Here is a 19,716-nt window from a genome sequence, read left to right as displayed (position 1 = left end):
ACAACACAAGATAAACTAAACTAATGTACACATCGCAGGATATGCTGCTCCGTATGATGTGGAAGTTGATGATTGTTTCTCAAATTTCTTCCGGGTAGCTAGCATGTCATGTGACAAACTGTGGCGATTCTGAAAAGTAAGTAGTAGTTTATTGCTCGGTTTCAGATTGAGTGTTTATTGCTCAGCAAATGTGTATTGTTTCAATATTCAGTGAAACACGACTTGCAAGAAATGAAGACAGTTGCTTGTTCAGACATAGATACCTATCAAGCTAGGAAAATAACGTCCCTAGCTTCCCACATTTGGGGAGCTGGTTTGTTATAAAAGAAAGGCACCTCCCAAACTTGTCTTTGATTTTGGGAAGCTCTCGCAGGCATATTCCATGATTTTGACAACATGGAAGACCCCTACCAAACAAGAATCGCGGCTTTAAAGGCACACTCTGCCAGACCTTGAATTCATAATAACTACGTCTGCATCTGAGAGATTACATCCCCTCAGCCCCATCGCTCAGTTTACCAAACAAAGTGGCAGGGCCAGGCTGTTGAAATTACACATTGTGCCTTTTAACACTAACACATATTGTTCCGTTTAACACCGCTAATAGCCCACTAACGTTCCTGTTGTATCACATGACTGATTACATAGATAGCCTTGAATTTGCATTAGTTCACTTCTGGTCCTCTTCTTTATATTGATTTCAGGGTTCAAGATGACCACACTTCTCCGCTTGCTCCTGGGGGCTGGCCCCCTGCTGTCACAACTTGTCCTCAGCCCGGTACATGGATCTGACAATGCCACCCTCCCATTGGTTATGTGGCATGGAATGGGTAAGCACTTAGATGCATAATACTAGAACATTATGTTTTCACATACAGCAAGGATGTTTCTCAGTTTGGCAGAATGGCTAAGCAAGGAAGGGGAGGCCACTTCCTATATTTGCCTGTGGCCCTTAGATAAGTCATGCTATGTCAGATAGTGTATATAGACCCTGTTCTTGTTTCTGTTTGAATACAGGAGACAGCTGTTGCAACCCTCTCAGCATGGGCTCCATAAAGAAGATGATCGAGGAAGCAATCCCTGGCATTGACGTCCTGTCCCTGATGATTGGCAAGACTGTCATTCAGGTACTTTCCACTCTCCTATCTCTGTGGCAGGGCTAGCGCCAAAATGAATAAGTTGGACGGGCATTTGATTTCCATAGGCAGGCTAGTTTTTTCGGACAAACTTCCTATGTGATTTTATTTTTTATTTTTAAAAAAATGGTTGTTATAGTAAAGACCAGTTTCAAATTTGGTGAAGCTTACAATTTACCCTACCATCTCTACCGATCTGTGTGCCAGTTATGATTATTTTTATATGTGCATTTTTGTGGAACAGTAATATTTCTATAATGTTATTGTTTCTCAAAATCATTGTCACGTAGTTAATCATAAAAATCATAATTAAAATGATACAAATCTCAAAGTTAAAATTCAACTAATGCGAGAGCTGTATGGACACATTGATACACCGTGAGCCGTTGGCAGCTAAAGAAATGAGCGCATGGAACTCAGAGATTGGCTGTAGGTCAATGCAGCAGTAGGCCTGTAATTTCCATTGTCAACTAAGTCAAATAAAACCTAAAGCAAACAAATAAAAACAGAAAAAATCCTGATTATATTCAGGTTCTTTCAATCTCATTCATCTCTGTACCCTGCCTCTCTTACCATCTGTCTTGACTTGAGCTATAGCTAGTGAAGATTTTTCAAATATTGTGAGGAACTATTATCATTCCCAATGACTCAAAACAAAAAGGACTTTGTTGACTTGATGTCAGTTTATACAATGTGGACCAGAGGCTGCGTACGAAGGGTTTGATGCAATTTCCTTAATTTTGTGGCTAGAGTCAAATACTTTCTATAGAACAAACTTCGTCAGGGTAGGCAACCAAAATGAATAATTCATGTATGTGTGTTATATTAAACAGAGGGTGTAAAATGTAGGCAAGCAATAAACATTTCAGAACATCTACTAGTCGAATAAGACATGGGAGAGATTATGAATTTTGGCAGAGATTTATTTATAGACTAATACAGTTGAAACAATTAGTCAAACCGAAAACTGCAGACATTACCAGTGCCTCCCCAACGATCAAACCAACATATCAAATTAAACGCAGTCTAACGTGATTAGAAAGCAAGTTTCAGCAATGAAGAATTGAGTGCGTGCTCGTTCACGCGAAGGGGGGGGGGGGGGGGGGGGGGGTTGGCAGGGGGGGAGCTTTTCGGCACAACATCGTTCCTCAAGTTATAATGCTTTAGTTGCTTACTGGACCCTGGCAATCTGTGTGAAATGTTAACAAGCTAACAAACTAACCTCTATCTGTTAACTAATGTTTTCCCTCTACAGTGTGTGGTTCATTTTCAGAATGAGAGAATTAGGTGAAAATGAGGCATTGCTTGTTAAACAAGTCGATTCAGGGATCAAGTGTAGCTGATGCCGGGCCTGGCTTAAGCTGGATGCCACTATAGAGGTGAAAGGAACACCTGTCGTGGAAATTTCCTCTATTTACCAAATCATGGGAGCAAACCACACACACAAGTCAGAGTTAGTTATCAAAGTCCATCTTTACTTATAATGATATTTACATTTACATTTAAGTCATTTAGCAGACGCTCTTATCCAGAGCGACTTACAAATTGGTATGAGCTCTATCACAATCCTGTGACTCTCAGGTAATTCAGTGTCCCTCAATTAATTCTCTGAGAGCCCCTTCCACATTTCAAATGAGGTCCTTTATAGCAAAGACACACACAGGATAAGACAGCATCGGCATAATTCATCGTTCAGCTTTGTCTCCTTTCTCAAACCCCAGAACCATAAACCAATCCTCCATATCAACAGGCATATATCAAATTATAATTTAGATACAACCAATTCTAAATACAACCAATCCTGGACAAACTCACGGAGAGGAGAGTGAGGCTATAGGTTAAGATAAAAGGGAGCATGAGAATGATTCCAGACACTGCCATCCTCCTTTTCCCCAATGGGAAAAATAGGGAGTGACTGTCACACACACAGTGGAGCAAAAGATATGTTTACACATGATGACACTTTGACCTCTCCCCTCTCTGCGGCCCATGCAACTTAGTCTTGACATAGAACAGATAACTGCAACCTCACCACAGTATTATACAAAAATACCATTCTGATGAGAAGTAACTTATAAACATATGATGAATATAAAACATCTTACCTATGTTACCAACAAATTCTGATTATTCCCTAACACACCACACACTTTCTCACTTTTGCTGGCACATTGTAGAACAAATGTCCACAAGCAAAAAATGTACAATGTAATAATGTGCAGTGTAGCTCAAATATATAGATTTTGTTGTGTTGAACTGTGTGTGTGAGAGTGAGGAGGGATTATATATGTTTTTACTCATTGAACATTATTTTTGCACTTGATCGATGTCTGGCCACTATAATATCGCAAAAATAGGGTTGGAATACTTTCTGAATGCACTGTATGTAATTGGGAATTGATCCAAATAAACAATCAATGGGCAAACAATTCACACAAGGAAATGCGCAAGAATTGGCAGGAGACAGCTGTGTGCATCCTAGAGAACCAAGTACATTCGTTTGAGCAAGACGTGCCATATCTTCATCCCATACCCCTCCACTTTTTTTTCTCTCAACATTTTAAAATGATACTCAAGACATTATCTAAACACATCATTTAGATGCTGTTCACTGACAACTCAATCAGCTAGGCTTATTGTCACGCGTGCTGCCCAAATACTGGCTGCCTAAATAGGCATGTGCCTAAGAAGCTAATCATCCCCTGTGGCTAAGTCGTGCTCTGTGGTTGATGGATTTTGAATGATTTTATTTAGACAGGAGTAATTATATAATTTTGGCAAAACATCATACTTTAGGGGAAGCCATTGTCTGAACAGTGCACTGTGCACATGGCAACTTTCCTTTCCTCTTGAAGAGGCTGAAACCTGAGATCTGTATATAATGACGAGATGCTCATGTCTCCGCCCTAACAGACTACATTTTGCAACTGCACATGAGGACAAAGATAGTACTTTGAAACTGCACATGAGGACAAAGAAAGTACTTTTTGGATGAATGTCCTCTTTTCTGATTAAACAAAAAGCCGAAGAACACCATCCCAACCGTGAAGCACGGGGGTGGCAGCCTCATGTTGTGGGGGTGCTTTGCTGCAGGAGGGGCTGGTGCACTTCACAAAATAGATGGCATCATGAGGTAGGAAAATTATGTGGATATATTGAAGCAACATCTCAAGACATCATTCAGGAAGTTAAAGCTTGGTCGGAAATGGGTCTTCCAAATAGACAATGACCCCAAGCATACTTACAAAGTTGTGGCAAAATGGCCACAACTTTGTGGGCAGAACTGATAAAGTGTGTGCGAGCAAGGAGGCCTAAAAACCTGACTCAATTTCACCAGCTTTTTCAGGAGGAATGGGCCAAAATTCACCCAACTTGTTGTGGACCACCCAAAATGTTTGACCCAAGTTAATCAATGTATATATATATATATATATATATATATATATATATGCAATGCTACCAAATGCTAATTTAATGTATGTAAACTTCTAACCCACTGGGAGTGTGATATTCCTGATTGCCAACTTTGTTACGTTCCCACCATGAACTTTCTTGCCTCATATCTACCCCTCAGGACACAGAGAATGGTTTCTTCATGGATGTCAATGAGCAGGTGTCCATGGTGTGCAGCCAGCTGGCCCAGGATCCCAAGCTGAAGGATGGCTACAATGCCATGGGCTTCTCCCAGGGAGGGCAGTTCCTGTAAGTATCTCTGGACCCGTACTCGCAAAGCCTCTCAGAATGTTTTTTTAAATAGAATGTTAGAGATTGGGAAGAGCCACTCCGGTTCTGGAGAGCTGCAGTACACTTTGACACCTATTCAACCAATGTAGTTAAATCAGGTGTCTCATAGCCGAGGTGGAACAAAAGCCTGCGGAGTCTCCGGTCCTCAAGGAGTTGCCCATCCCTGGTAAGCGGAGGAATATACTTTATACAAGAAGCTGTCATTCTCAGTTCTTCACCTTTCCACCTAGGAGGGCAGTGGCGCAGCGCTGTCCATCTCCTCCAATGAAAACCCTGATCTCTGTTGGAGGACAACAACAAGGTAACGGCACCATGGCAACAGTGCCTTGTCTCTATTCATTAACATTGTTTTTCATTCACTTCCTGACAGTTGTGTAATGATTCTATTCTCTACATTCACAGGGGTGTATGGTCTCCCTAGATGCCCTGGAGAGAGCTCCCATATTTGTGACTGGATTCGCAAGGAACTCAACTCAGGAGCCTATACCGATATTGTGCAAAAACAGTGAGTGTAGGCTTACAACTCAGAAGGAAATGGTTATGTTTGAGACAAGTCAGCAGCACCCAGGTAATCAGTATGACGTAGTTACTATACGTTTTTGAGAGGATGCGCAAAGAAAAGACAGTGCTTTGTGTATGGTGGCTGTTATCTAGTGGTACATTTGGAATCCTTGTCTTTATCAGCTTGGTGCAGGCACAGTACTGGCACGACCCACTGAATGACGACCTGTACAAAAAACACAGCCTCTTCCTGGCTGATATCAATCAGGAGCGGGTTAGTATGGTGCTCATTTTCAGAATCAGACCTTATTTGATTGGTCATACAGTGCTGTTTGTCTCCATAACTGTATTCCAAATGATCTGCTGCATTTCACCTCACAGGTGGTGAACGAGACTTACAAGAAGAACCTCCAACTGCTGGACAAGTTTGTGATGGTCAAGTTCTTGCAGGACAGCGTTGTTGATCCAGTTGACACCGAGGTAAATACTGGACACATCATGACAATCTCTTGATGTACTGTCCTCCTACACTGTAATTGCTTATGAACCAGATGTTTTTCCATTTGCAATCTCTTTGTTGTAGTGGTTTGGTTTTCTGAAAACTGGTCAGGCGAAAGAGACCGAGACCCTTCAGGAGAGTGTCCTCTATAAAGAGGTAAAACCCCATCATGTTTACGCATCTTCAAACAGACACGTATTTCAATAATACAGATTCTGATAGTGTTGATAAATGTTATCGGTTTTAAGGATCGTCTGGGACTGGCAGCGATGGAGGCAGCTGGGAAGCTGGATTTCCTGGCCACAGAAGGAGATCACCTTCAGTTCACCGATGAGTGGTTCAATGCCAAACTAGTGCCTTACCTGCACTAAAACCACCTAGCTAGCTACACTGACATGAGTTGACATACGCACACATTACTATTGCACTGATCATTCCGATATCATCCTGCTGTTTAAATCAAATAATGCACTATTTATGATTTAACTGTTTTACCCAGTTAACGTACTACCACAGAGAAATAAAGTTGGTGTTAGTTGGTTCTCAGAGATGCATGAGTCTAATTTGGAGATCTCTATTCAAGTTTAAATGTAGGATCATTTGCTTAGCACTGTATTTTGGAATAAAAGTATGGTGGGTGTTTCTTCGCCAGTAGTGTAATGGTAAATAACATGTTAAGAAATCACTGGTTCTGAACGGAGTTAATTATCAAGCTCTCCTTGTGAAAAGTGGCACGTTTTCCCAGATAGAGCAAAACATAAGGGCTCATCATCCCCATATTTGGCCTGCTCTTACTGTCCAGTCAGCCAATAAAGAAAAATCCCCCACATTATCAGACTCAAGACTGACTTATATTGCAACATTATTTTAATGTTTTCCTCCAGTGCTAATGAGCAAAATTTAGATTCTTGACCCAAATGAAATAAACTCCACATCAGAGCATGACAGCTACAAGAACAGGATAACCACAGAGGTTGTAGTAGAGACATAAGTGGATAGGTGGGTTGATGATGGCGACAGTGGGGTTAAGACAACTAGCATTAAAAATGTCTATACAGATGATTACAGCAGATAATCCAAAAATCATGGCAACCACAAACTTAACCATTACCGATCAAACAGTATTTTGACGTCTTCTCGCTAAAAACCACATCCACATCATTCACCTCCATATTGTCTGAATAATATGGAATGTGTCTTGGTTGAGCAAGGAATTAACATTTATTTTTTTACATTTCATCTTTCACCATTTTGCTTCAGTGTTATGATAAAAAAAGACAGTGATCCTGCACGTAACTTGTCATTTGACCTATTTTAAGAGTGATGACACAAATGTTATATTTAGTCAATCTCTATGAATGTTACCATTGTCGACTGTAAAGAGGGGTTGGTTGTACATGTGCTTCACGGCTGAATTGCATAAATGGAACTGAAACCTTGGACCCCTAAACACATGCCTCCCCCTGACCAGAGCCAATTAACGATTGGTTTTAGGAAATATTGGCCGATGCATTAACCACAGGTGTGATAAAAGCTTTGCTCCCTCACGTTCGCTATTACGTTTATCATTAGCAAGAAATCAAAAATCAACCTGGCTGTTGGCAAACCCATTTGAATACACTCACTGGTCATGAGGATAACCGAATCGAATAACAAGCCGCTCCCTGCAATTGGCTGAAGGAATGCTCCAGATAAAGCAAGCAGTCCTCTCATTGGCTGAAACCGCTAAAGCTTTGATTGGCAGAATGGAAAAATATGGGTGCGGTTGGCATCTCAGTCTACTTTGTGGTTTGGTTAGCTGGTCGGTTGATCAGTCAGGTAGGCATTTGCAAAGGGGAGGCTGTTTCGAGTGCTGCGCCTCTATCCAGCGATCTCTGTACAAGTGGTGACAAGCTTCTTGCCATCCCAGACAGTCTTGAACTGCTCAGGAACAGGGATCTCAGTCTGAGAGACAAAGGAGAAATGGTAGTTTATCATCACTTTTCCACATCACATGTATTACCATGTTGTTCCATAATTGCCTTTATAATGCCAATTAGACAAGATTCCCCCATAGATGTACTCACATAGTCTCCGTCGTTACCAGGTACCAGCACGTTCATCTCTGAGCTCTTGGCGCTGACGAGCTCACACTCCAGCGAATCTTTGCTCAGGTACACGTGGCAACCGTCAGTCTTGTTGATGGAGATAGTGGGAACCTTGCCCAAGACCTGAACACACCAGAGGGTCAAGTGTGATTCTACTATGATTAAATAAATCTGTTTGGTACCGTGCACAGATAAAACAGCCATACGTTTAGTAAACATGCAAAGTAATCTGTAAAATGTCACACCCACAATCAAACTGGAGACTTTGTCATTTACATATTAAATCAGACAAAAGCTGATCTGATCAGTTGTTACCGTTGTGTGATATCGCCATGTTCATTGACTGTACGACCAGCTTCTTTCACGGTGTCCATTTTCTCATTGATGGAGATTAGAAATACACACCTGAACCTTGACGTCCCTGCAGTTGATAACCTCTACGATGCCCACGACATCGTCAAAGACCAGACCCAATTTCTTACAGTTGTCTACAAGAGAGGAAACCTATTAAGAAATGCCCTTAGTTGACCTTTGACTTTAAAATGTGTCCACACACGGGTAAGTCCTTACCTAAAGTGATGGAGTTTATCTTGCCCTTGATCTGCAGGGTGCTGTTGTTACACTTGAAGGCGTAGACCACCTGCTTGAGCTCTGTGTCGCTGATCACCATGCCCTGGACACCCTCTTGGTTCTCCTATTTGTCATTACACAGGGGAAGAGGTTAGGGGTTAGAGAGGAAATACACTCCACTCCTGAAAATGCAAATGTCTCAGGACTGTAGTGATCAGTGCATGTGAAACCTGTACATTCAGCTCAGGGGTAAACCAACAGCCCACTTATCTGAAATATGCCCTTTGTGAGTTCACTGAAATTAATCTTTGAAATGCAACAGAAAGGCCATAATGTATTATTCCAGCCAAGGCGCAATTTTGATTTTGTCCACTAGATGGCAGCAGGGCATGTGGAAAGTTTTAGACTGATCCAATGCACCAATGCACATCTGTTCAATGTTGTATCAAGACTGCTCAAATGTGCATAATTGGTTTATTAATACATTTTCAAGTTAATAATTGTGCACTCTCCTCAAACAATAGCATGGTATTGTTTCATTGTAATAGCTACTATAAATCGGACAGTGCAGTTAGATTAACAAGAATCTAAGCTTTCTGCCCATATCAGATATGTCGATGTCATGGGCCATTTCTTTGTTACTTTCAATCTCATGCTAATCACATTAGTTCAACCATCGGGGGGGGGGGGGGGGACATCGATCCTGTAGAGGTTAAGGGCTTCTGGAGAGAGAACATTGCCCATAGGAACCTTTTTCCTATAGGAGGAACTGACTGTCAGAGAAGCCGATGTGGTGCACTGACGCAGCGTTCTGGGCCTGTTTGTCAGACTGTCTTTGTTTCTCTCTGGCTGAACCGTCGAAGCCGCTCCACTGAAGCTACATTGCCTTTCCAATCCGAACTGCCTCAACTCCCAGCCTTACATCTGAAGCCAAATAGACATTCAATCTCCATCTCTACCATATCAATTTAAAATGTGGTTTGTTTTGCTTTTTATGTGCTTCGAGATTTTTTTCTGTTATGAAAAGCGCTATACAAGTTAAATGATTGTATACCAGTGTAAACGACTTGACAAGGACCAATATCTCACCACTTTCCACTTTTTGCCGTCAAGCTCCAGAACGGGGGGCAGCTTGCTAGAGGGGGCGGCGGTGGCCTCTGTCTTGGGTGAGCTGAAGGGCTTTGGCCCTGTGCACACCGGACCGGTCTGGGTCCTCAGGTTGGGATTCTTGTGAGTCATTTGGTCTTTGGGCACGTGCTTCAGGCCTAGGGACAAAAAGTAAAGGTAGGAAGGAGAGGGGACCACAAATACTGACATTTACCAGAGGCTATTATCCAGTATAGTAAGCACAAATATACTGTAAGATGGGTCAGACATGGTGCTACTGTCCTGGTAGACAAGGAGAAATGCCTTTACATAATGGAAGACTATATAATGAATGTAAGGGCTGGGGTCAATTTGCTTCTCACATTGTATTATTTTCTCGATCCTTTATTTAACCAAGTAAGTCACATTGAGATCCACATCTTTTTCAAGTGAGCCCTGCATGTTTCAAAGTACTTCTTAATCAATTGAGCTTCTGATTCTAGAATTTTTGCTGATGCATTATTCGATATGTACCCTTGGTGATGTCAGCTCCCTTGTTGAGGGAGGCGAAGAGGGCGTTACGGGTGTCGGGCCCCTGGTCTCCGCCACCGCCAGACGACCCGCTGAAGTCCATGGGAGGGGGAGGAGGGCCGGGGGGAGGAGGAGCGCCACCGGCAGGGTGAGCTGCAGAGGCCGAGGCTACTGGACCCTGGGATGGACAAAAAAAACAGACAGCACATTGGTTATACACATGCCTAGACATGGTCATTTCCTTTACTTAACAACTGGGTCTAATCCAATAAGGCGCAATGTTTGGAACTGTGAGAATAGTAACGGCTGACAAGAAATCAACACATTGGTGATTTTACCATCCGCCCTCTCTATCACACAAACAGACTTCTTGTTGCACATAAAACTAAAGACATTACTTGACAACTGGGTGGGATGTTGAGTACTGTGCTGATAGACAAGGCAAACAGAGCCCAGTCTGACTGCATGACAGATCTACATATGTTAGATAAACAGAATTAGAAGGTTTCTATTTGCATCCGTTCTGCCTTCCTAAACACGCCCATGTCATTACTTCACTCATATGGTAACGGTTTGAATCACCTTTCCCTACCCCCAGCACTAAGTCTGTTGTTTATGAGCACCCGATAACGTGTATCCCTCCTGTAGTGACATGAGAAGTAAAGAGAGAGCGAGAATAGGGTAAAAATGACTCACGCTCTTGCTCCAGGCCAGTCCGGTGGTGTGGTGCTGTTTGATGTAGTTCTGAAGTTCAGTCCAGATAGACAGATAGGCCTTAACCCAGTCCACATGCTTCTGGTCCCTGAGGAGTAGGACACACAGCAATTTAGCTTAGCACAACAGGAAGAAAATATACAGTATTCAACTATGAGATTAAAACCAAAACTTTTTGGGGTTTTGGTTTTAATTCAGCAGACGCTCTTATCCAGAGTGACTTACGGGCGCAATTAGGATTAAGTGCCTTGCTCAAAGGCACATCGACAGATTCTTCACCTACTGGTCCAACGCTCTTAACTGCTAAGCTACCTGCCACCCACTTGGCAGTCAGAAAAAGGTTAAAAGGCCAACAAACAGCAGATGGTCCTTACTTCTCCTTGTAGTCCTTGAGCACCCGATTGGTATAGAACTGGGCAGCATCCTGCATCTCCTTCACATAGGGACCTGGCTTAGGAGCCTGGAAGAGCAAGAACGTCGCAGGAGATTTATTGCTCTTCAAAACAGCCTGTGTGGACACGGCTCGTGCGATGGCTTACGAGGGTTTATTAGATGTGTGCATTGCATCCACTGGCATACCAAAGTCTAGGTTTAACTTTGTTCATTATTGATCAGACTAAAATGCAGCAGTTCTCATTCATATTCATTACTCAAAATTATCAGCAGAATTCCAGAGTTTCAACACTGATGCACTGTTGCTAAAAGGGACTGTTTCAATTTCACTGCCAAACAACAGTCTCAGGACTTCCGCAGAATGAAAGACGTGCTTGTTTCCAGCAATCACACACACACACACAGGTTATAACGCCAAGGCCCTCCACTCACCATGGCGACCCAGCCGAGGGCAGGCACGCTTTCGCTGATGGCCGAGAGGTGGTTGAAGAGGGGCGAGGAGCGGTTCTGCTCACGGAACGTCTGCACCTGCTGGATCACTTTGGAGACGGGGGTCAGGAGAGCAGTCAAGGATGCCTATAGAGGGAAAATAACCATTACTTAAATCATAACATCCTAGAGATGCAAATAAAGGAATGTATTTGCACCTGAAGACCAAATATAAATCACCAACCAGGGTGGAATAACGTGCAATTAATTTGAATAATATATGTGGCAAGAGAATGTAGGAAAGCCATGCCATTGGAATCAGTTAACCTAATTGCTACACTGCTGATTCAATACCAATATGTCCGTTAATGAGACAACTACAGTAAATGCACTGTTGAGTTGATCTAAATAATGCCATTCTGTTGAAAACTATGTCATGTCAAGGTGATCGCTGACGGGTGAACCAACTCACATCAGAGGGCTTCTGGGAGCCGGAGGCGGTGACAAGGAGCTGTCTCTGACATGAGAACGCCTGCTTCATCATGTCCGCCTGAGAGAGGGAGAGACAGAAAGGGATGAGAAGAGGTCCAGGTTTGGTTAACTGAATCATACACATCCACCAATAAGCGTGACATGAGACCTGAGGAGCATTACGAGCCAACTTTTCCCACTAGTGCAATTCAACTTACATGCTTCTGGACGTCGCCCCCTATCTGCTGGCTGAGGGTCATGTACTGGCCAACAGAGCCCGTGATGATGGCATCATAGGCCTCCACGTAAGCTGCCACGACTGCAAGGAATGGGTGGCAACGGGCAGAGATACCAATGTTTATACGATATGTTTGTTCTGCTTGTGAGTCATGTTTTAATTTTACCTCCATTATCTAAGACAAAACAAACGATGACAACTGGTACTGTGGAAGTTTCTTTAGCATTATTAGGACCAGGACTCGCAATTCAGTCTCAGTCTTTCCCTGACTTCTCGCACCCGTGTTTCCGTGAAAAGGGTTACAATATGAAATATCCTAAAGGTTACCTCCAGAGCCTCCAGTAGAGCCTCCCGCAGAGCCACCGCCACCTCCACCGCCCGACACCGCCTCCAAACGACTCACAGCCACCTCCAGCCGCTGCACCAGACTTGCCAACGCCGCCATTCCTGGGGACAGACGACACATTAGCTGATGGGCTCAGTAGTCACTGCTTGTTTGACTATAAAAGTATCACAAGCGGTCGTTGACAGCAAGTGGTTGAGACTGTCTGAAACATGTTGGCTTTTCATTTAAAGTTGTTCATTAAGTTGTGCATTAGTAAGCCTACTTGTCTAGTATGTTAGTCTGTCTTTTGTCATTCCGTTACTCATACATTGTCTATAAAATAAAAATAGGCAGCCTACTGCTATTTTGGCAATAAAAATCAGAGATCATGGCCATAGATCCAACTGGACAGAGAACGACCAAAAGGGGGAAGACGAGTTGTAACTTTAACCAACCTAGTGATTAAACAATGAGTACTGGAATGGGGTTGGGGGACAAGACCTCCTGAGTACAGGTATGCAGGGAATAATACTGGCCTTCCCTCCCTGTCATTCCCATTACGCAACCTTCACCTGGGCGTGATTACACCAAAGCAACCACTCATAACTACACTGAACAAAAAATATCAAGCGCAACATGCAACAATTTTTAGATTTGACCGAGTTACAGTTCATATAAGGAAATCAGTCAATTTAAATAAATTCATTAGGTCCTAAATCTATGGATCTCACATGACTGGGAAAAGAGATATGCATCGGTTGGGTCACAGATAGCTTAAAAGGGTAGGGGCGTGGATCAGAAAAAAGGTAGGGGCGTGGATCAGAAAACCAGTAAGTATCTGGTGTGACTACCATTTGCCCCATGCAGTGCGACACATCTCCTTCGCATAGAATTGATCAGGCTGTTGATTGTGGCCTGTTGTCCCACTCTTCTTCAATGACTGTGCGAAGTTACTGGATATTGGCGGGAACTGAAACATGCTATCGTACACGTCGATCCAGAACATCCTAAACATGCTCAATGGGACCTGATGCATGTCTAGGCTAATTGAACACAGCTAAATCTATACTCATCAACAGTCCTCTGTGTTGACAAAGTGGGAAGTGATAAGTGTTGTTAGAGCTTCTCTACTGTTGTGAAATGCCCTTGCAGGAGTGCAGACACACACAGACACACCCTATAGGCTGACATTGTGTAATAGAAACCGGATCCCCTTTTCATCGGACTGACTGTCTCAGGTACTGTCAGCTGAGTGGAAACACAGTCTTCAAACCATTAATGACAATGGGTCCATGTCGCTCTATTCTCCTGGGATAACTTTACAAAGCAATGCTTGTGACATAGGACAGACAGGGTATGCAAAACGCTACCAAATGATTCAATGGCTCTTGATTTGGTTAGAGATAAACATTTGTGTTCTGTATAGTGTACAGATGATCATTGATCACTCAAACTGCACTTTCTGTATTTACTGACTGTATACAGTGCATTTGGAAAGTATTCAAACCCCTTGTGATGTTACAGCCTTATTCTAAAATTGATTAAAATGCCCCCCCCCCCTCATCAATTTACACATAATACTCCATAATGAAAAAAGTGAACAGGTTTTTACAAATGTTTGCTAATTTAAAAACAAAAACTGAAATACCTTATTTATATACACTACCGTTCAAAAGTTTAGGGTCACTTAGAAATGTCTGTGTTTTTGAAAGAAAAGCAACTTTTTTGTCCATTAAAATAACATTCAATTGATCAGAAATACAGTGTAAACATTGTTAATGTTGTAAATGACTATTGTAGCTGGAAATGGCAGATTTTTATGAAATATCTACATAGGCATAGAGGCTCATTATCCACCACCTTCACTCCTGTGTTCCAATGGCATGTTGTGTTAGCTAATCCAAGTTTATAATTTAAAAAAGGCTAATTGATCATTAGAAAACCCTTTTGCAATTATGTTAACACACCTGGAAACTGTTGTTCTGATTAAAGAAGCAGTGAAACTGTCCTTTAGGCTTGTTGAGTATCCGGAACATCAGCATTTGTGTGTTCATTACAGGTTCAAAATGGCTAGAAACAAAGAACTTTCTTCTGAAATACGTCAGTTTCTGGCCATTTTGTAATCAAACCCACAAATGCTGATGCGGCAGATACTCAACTAGTCTAAATGCCAGTTTTATTGCTCATTTAAAATCAGTACAACAGTTTCCAGCTGTGCTAACAATTAAAAATGTTTTCTAATGATCAATTACCCTTTTAAAATTATAAATGTGGATTAGCTAACATAACGAGCCATTGGAACACAGGAGTGATGGTTGCTGATAATAGGCCGCCTATGTAGATATTCCATTTTTTAAAAAAAGTGTCTACACTGTATTTCTAATCAATTTCATGTTATTTTAATGGACAAAAAAAATTGCTTCTCTCTCAAAATCACAGAAATTTCTAAGTGACACCAAACTTTTGAACGGTAGTGTAAGTATTCAGACCCTTTGCTATGAGACTACAAATTGAGCTCAGGTGCATCCTGTTGCCATTGATTTGACTGTTTCTAGAACTTGATTAGATTCCACCTGTGTTAAATTCAATTGATTGGACATGATTTTGAAAAGGCACACACACCTGTCTATATAAGGTCCCACACTTGACAGTGCATGTAGCGCGCCGAGACAGGATTGTGTCTAGGTACAGATCTGGGGAAGGGTACCAAAAAATGTCTGCAGCATTTTTATTTAACTTTAATTGAAGTCCCCAAGAACACAGTGGCCTCCCATCATTCTTAAATGAGAGAAGTTTGGAACCACCAATACTCTTCCTAGAGCTGGCCACCCAGCCAAATTGAGCAATCTGGGGAGAAGGGCCTTGGTCAGGGAAGTGACCAAGAAGTGACCAAGAACCTGGGAGAACCTTCCAGAAGGATAACCATCTCTGCAGCACTCCAGCAACCAGGCATTTATGGTAGAGTGGCGAGATGGAAACCACTCCTCAGTAAAAGGCACATGACCACCTACATGGAGTATGCCAAAAAGCACAAAATATTTTCAGACCATAAGAAACAGGATTCTCTGATCTGATGAAACCAAGATTGAACTCTTTGGCTAAATTCCAAGCGTCACGCCTGGAGGAAAACTGGCACAATCCCTACCGTGAAGCATGTTGGAGGCAGCAACATGCTGTGGGGATGTTATTCAGCTACAGGGACTGGGAGACTAGTCAGGATCGAGGGAAAGACGAACGGAGCAAAGTACAGAGAGATCCTTGATGAAAACCTGCTCCAGAGCAGACTGAGTCAAGACCACTCAGTGGCTTCAGGACAAGCCTCTAAATGTCGTGGAGTGGCCCAGCCAGAGCCCGATAAAACATTTCTGGAGACATGAAAATAGCTGTGTAGCGACGCTCCCCATCCAACCTGACAGATCTTGAGAGGATCTGCAGAGAAGAATAGGAGAAAATAGGTGTTCACAAATACAGGTGTGCCAAGCTTGCAGCGTCATACCTAAGAAGAGGCAAGGCTGTAATCGCTTCAACAAAGTACTGAGTAAAGGTTCTGAATACTTATGTAAATGTCTTACTTTTTTTATATACATTTGCAAACATTTCTAAAAACCTGTTATTGCTTTGTCATTATGGGGTATTGTGTGTAGATTGAGGAATAAACAATTTAATCAATTTTAGAATGCTGTAACGTAAATGTGGAAAAAGTCAAGGGGTCTGAATAATTTCCAAATGCACTGTATATCATTTGCCCATCTTTGAATGTGTTATGTATGCAGAACCGCAACCTAACTTTCCCCATGTGCTTAATAAAGTAATCTTATCTTGTCAAATTTGGTATCAGTGCATACCCTTGACCTAAATGTATGGGCTAGGCATTGTGCTTGTAAAAACGGCTCTTCAAGGGCTGGTGGACCCCGATTTTAATTTATTTTACTTCCATGCAATGACTCAACCTAGGCCTGCTGCTGTGGTTAAAGCAGGGTGGGTCAACTTGTGTTGCTTATATGGACAGTTAGGAAACAGTGCTTAAAGTGCACATGGAAAGTAAGAAGACATCTTCTAATTGCCTAATTGCGCACTGCAGCTATGGACGGTTGAAAGTCCTCCAAGTGATGAGCACCTGGAAACTAGCCTGTCCAAGGAAAATACATCTGCAGGTTTCAAGAGCGTTCTATTATTCAAGGGATCATTGGCAATAACACATTGTTTCACTTTTCAGCATAGATATCAGACCCTGTGAATGAGGGATTTTGGTATGTTACACAATTGTTCCAACACACTCGGGGTAGACGTGCGTTCAGACATACTAGGGAGAAGGAGTTTAGGCGCAGTCTGTCTGCGCTGTGTTCTGGTCAAGGATTACATTTTTTTTAAACAACACTTTTCTGCTTTAGTAATTACAAAATGATGGCAAATATACGCCGGCGTCTTGCGCCTACCGGTATCCAGAGTCTTACACACCGTTTGGGCTAGACAATGTTCCATCAAGCTATCATGGCTAGCTAGCTAGCGAAGAAACGCTAATCTTCACAAGCCGATGATAATGAGATTGGGAGTCGGCCGAGGTAGCTATGCTAGGTAGCTAGCTGGAAACAATGAAATAGCTAACGTTAGCTGTGGCGTATTCATTATGCAGATTTTGTTGCAAAACCTTAATTGAAAGGAAGCAAACCGAACGAAACGGGATTTGAAACCTGAATTTGTCCCAATACAAACTCTCGGTTTACTCTTTGGTTCTTAAACCGTAACGTAAACTGTTTCCGCAATGTATACTTACAACACCCTGTTCTGACAGTAAGAGTATGGGTTGGTTAACAACAACCTCTAACGATTTAGCTAGTCAGCTCGATCCCCTCCCTGTCTTTCGGCATTCCTGTATTTTAATGCATACCCCTCCCTTGTAGTGTTGCACACTAGTCTGCGAAAATAAATAACTACTCATTTGGGTTGAGTCGTACTGAAATTCACAACACTATTCCAATAATGCGTCATGGAATAATGTCTAGCTAATACAATTTGACATCAAGACAGCAATCATAATGTTAAATCATAACGATAATTTCGGAACGATTCCTTCATGCAATGAGGGCGCATTATGACACGGACTACTATGCACCTAAAACAATTTACAGAGGAATAATATAAAGCAGTATAGTCCCACAGAGTAACAAAACCTCATCCTTACCTGCTAAATTGGACGAGCACTGATTAGGTCTTTAATCACGGTCAATTGTGTGTAGGAGCTAGCAGACTTACTGCTCTGCCTATTCTTCCAATATAAAACAGACGGTACAGTATGAAGATGGGCTAAAACTGCTTCTCCAATAGAAATCCCAGATCACGCTTGCAGGCGATGTCATGGCGACGTTGGCTAGCTAAGCTCATGCGCAGAAACACGTCATCGGGTCTAACGGTCGTCTCGTGTCAAACTGCGCACGTGCAAGCCGTCAAATCAAAGGCATTCTTTCGATATAAAATAGTTTTTACGAAAATGAAAACGTGTCAGTTTGACACTTTCACACGGTTGGAGTAATAACATGTGCAACTACTTAAGACATTGGCTCGAAATCTAAGTTGTGCTTTTAGATTTCGACAAAATTAACTACTAAGGAAGAATTGTTCCCTTCTCTCATTGACTTCTCAAACCCAAAACCCCGACCCTGCTCTGTTTGGTCTGTGACGCACGCGTTCCCGAAAGTCTCTCGATGTTGCGCCTCTGGGTTTAGAAACTCTGTGGAATGATTGTGGACGTTCCCAGTTGTCACCGCGCGGAATTTCCGCTCTTATTCGCGCAACAATTCCTTTCCCTTATAAGGATAAGAGAGAGAGAGTGCAGATACATGAAATAGAACACAACAAACATTATTCCTCATCTTCTGAAATAAAAATGTCATCCCATTCTCTGGTCTCAATTGCAATGTATCTGTCATTGTTCGAAACACAGTATGGCCCCATCACTGTTATAAATTGCTTATAACGTCATACTGTGGTTGCGTTCGTAAATTCGCTCTGGCTATCTACTCCGATTAAGAGCACTTTCGTCTGAGTGTGCCAGAGTGCAGAATAATTGATGAATGTACAAACGCTCAACACCCGTTGAATATGGCCGGTGTCAGTAAACGTCGGCAAAAAAGCATAATACAATTGTTGACAGCAGCACAGTTATAGTCACAGTCACCAAAGCTCTGGATAACATGAAAATAGCCTAACCAGCTCTGCTAGGGCGAGTGTCTGGAAGCAGCTAGCCAACGTTAATTAGCCAGTTAGCTTGGGTGCTTGACTGCCGTTCAGGTCACAACAGCTCGGATCAACCCTACTCCTCCGCCAGAGCGTCCAGTGCACGCTCTGAATTTACCAACAGACAATCTGACAACACCCTGAATTTACGAAAGCGCCGAGCACACTCTTACACTCCAGATATATCCCTGTATATCAGCATCTGGTAGTAGGGTAGGCCTACTGATGTGACTTCTATACTCACTACCCCTCATCCTCACCACAATTCAACAGTCAGCACAACTTTGGGCCAGTTTTGACTACCTATGTAATGGAGGTGATTCAGTCAACCACACTGGCCTGATGAGTGATCTTACCAGTGAGACCTAAATGCTTGCGTTAGCTCTGAGGCCCAAAGCAATGTCTAGCCTTCATATCAGTGGGCTTACAGTCTTGTGGTGTACAGACAGAGTTCAAACCTAGATAGTCACATTGGTGCATTGACCGGGATTCGGTCAATTGATGCAGCATATCACGGGGTCAATGTGGAGAGGAGGCCTGCAGTGTGACACCCAACCTTTAACTTGAAGAGGTCAGGTCTAAACTCAGAAGGCATCAAGATAAATCAGCTTCATTTTCAAATGTTTTTTTTAATTGGCCAACAGTCTTGTTGAACCCATGTTCAAACCCAGACAGCAGCATATAGATCCCCACTGCCCTTTAACACCTTAGGCTGCCATAACAACCAGTAAATATATTTTTTTTATCAGTATCACAGC

General features: G+C 42.4%; 2 protein-coding genes across 3 annotated transcripts; one reads left to right on the top strand and one right to left on the bottom strand.

The window, feature by feature from the left end:
* The first annotated feature begins 40 nt into the window (after positions 1-40).
* On the top strand, positions 41-6,709 carry LOC124012053 (palmitoyl-protein thioesterase 1-like). Its single transcript, XM_046325426.1, has 10 exons — positions 41-136; positions 705-830; positions 1,018-1,127; positions 4,711-4,838; positions 5,111-5,181; positions 5,283-5,385; positions 5,565-5,655; positions 5,763-5,861; positions 5,965-6,036; positions 6,129-6,709. Exons 2-10 carry the CDS (start codon positions 713-715, stop codon positions 6,249-6,251), a joined length of 915 nt encoding a protein of 304 aa, XP_046181382.1. The 5' UTR covers positions 41-136; positions 705-712; the 3' UTR covers positions 6,252-6,709.
* Positions 6,710-6,729: 20 nt separating this feature from the next.
* On the bottom strand, positions 6,730-18,070 carry LOC124012051 (adenylyl cyclase-associated protein 1-like). Of its 2 annotated transcripts, none has more exons than XM_046325422.1 (13): positions 17,907-18,070; positions 12,727-12,846; positions 12,380-12,480; positions 12,163-12,240; positions 11,694-11,837; positions 11,243-11,328; positions 10,851-10,956; positions 10,158-10,332; positions 9,627-9,802; positions 8,538-8,661; positions 8,373-8,455; positions 7,947-8,090; positions 6,730-7,824 (listed from the first exon to the last, which is right to left on the bottom strand). In XM_046325422.1, the coding sequence occupies exons 2-13, from the start codon at positions 12,842-12,844 to the stop codon at positions 7,741-7,743; spliced, it is 1,419 nt and encodes a 472-aa protein (XP_046181378.1). In that variant the 5' UTR covers positions 12,845-12,846; positions 17,907-18,070; the 3' UTR covers positions 6,730-7,740. The 2 variants fall into 2 exon arrangements, with proteins under 2 accessions (XP_046181378.1, XP_046181377.1); XM_046325421.1 differs by lacking the exon at positions 17,907-18,070 and adding an exon at positions 15,870-15,892.
* Positions 18,071-19,716: the final 1,646 nt, after the last annotated feature.

Source organism: Oncorhynchus gorbuscha, linkage group LG24 (assembly GCF_021184085.1).
Source record: "Oncorhynchus gorbuscha isolate QuinsamMale2020 ecotype Even-year linkage group LG24, OgorEven_v1.0, whole genome shotgun sequence".
NCBI lineage: Eukaryota > Metazoa > Chordata > Actinopteri > Salmoniformes > Salmonidae > Oncorhynchus > Oncorhynchus gorbuscha.
Note: the sequence above shows the minus strand (reverse complement) of the source record. Positions and strands in the feature narration are given on the sequence as shown.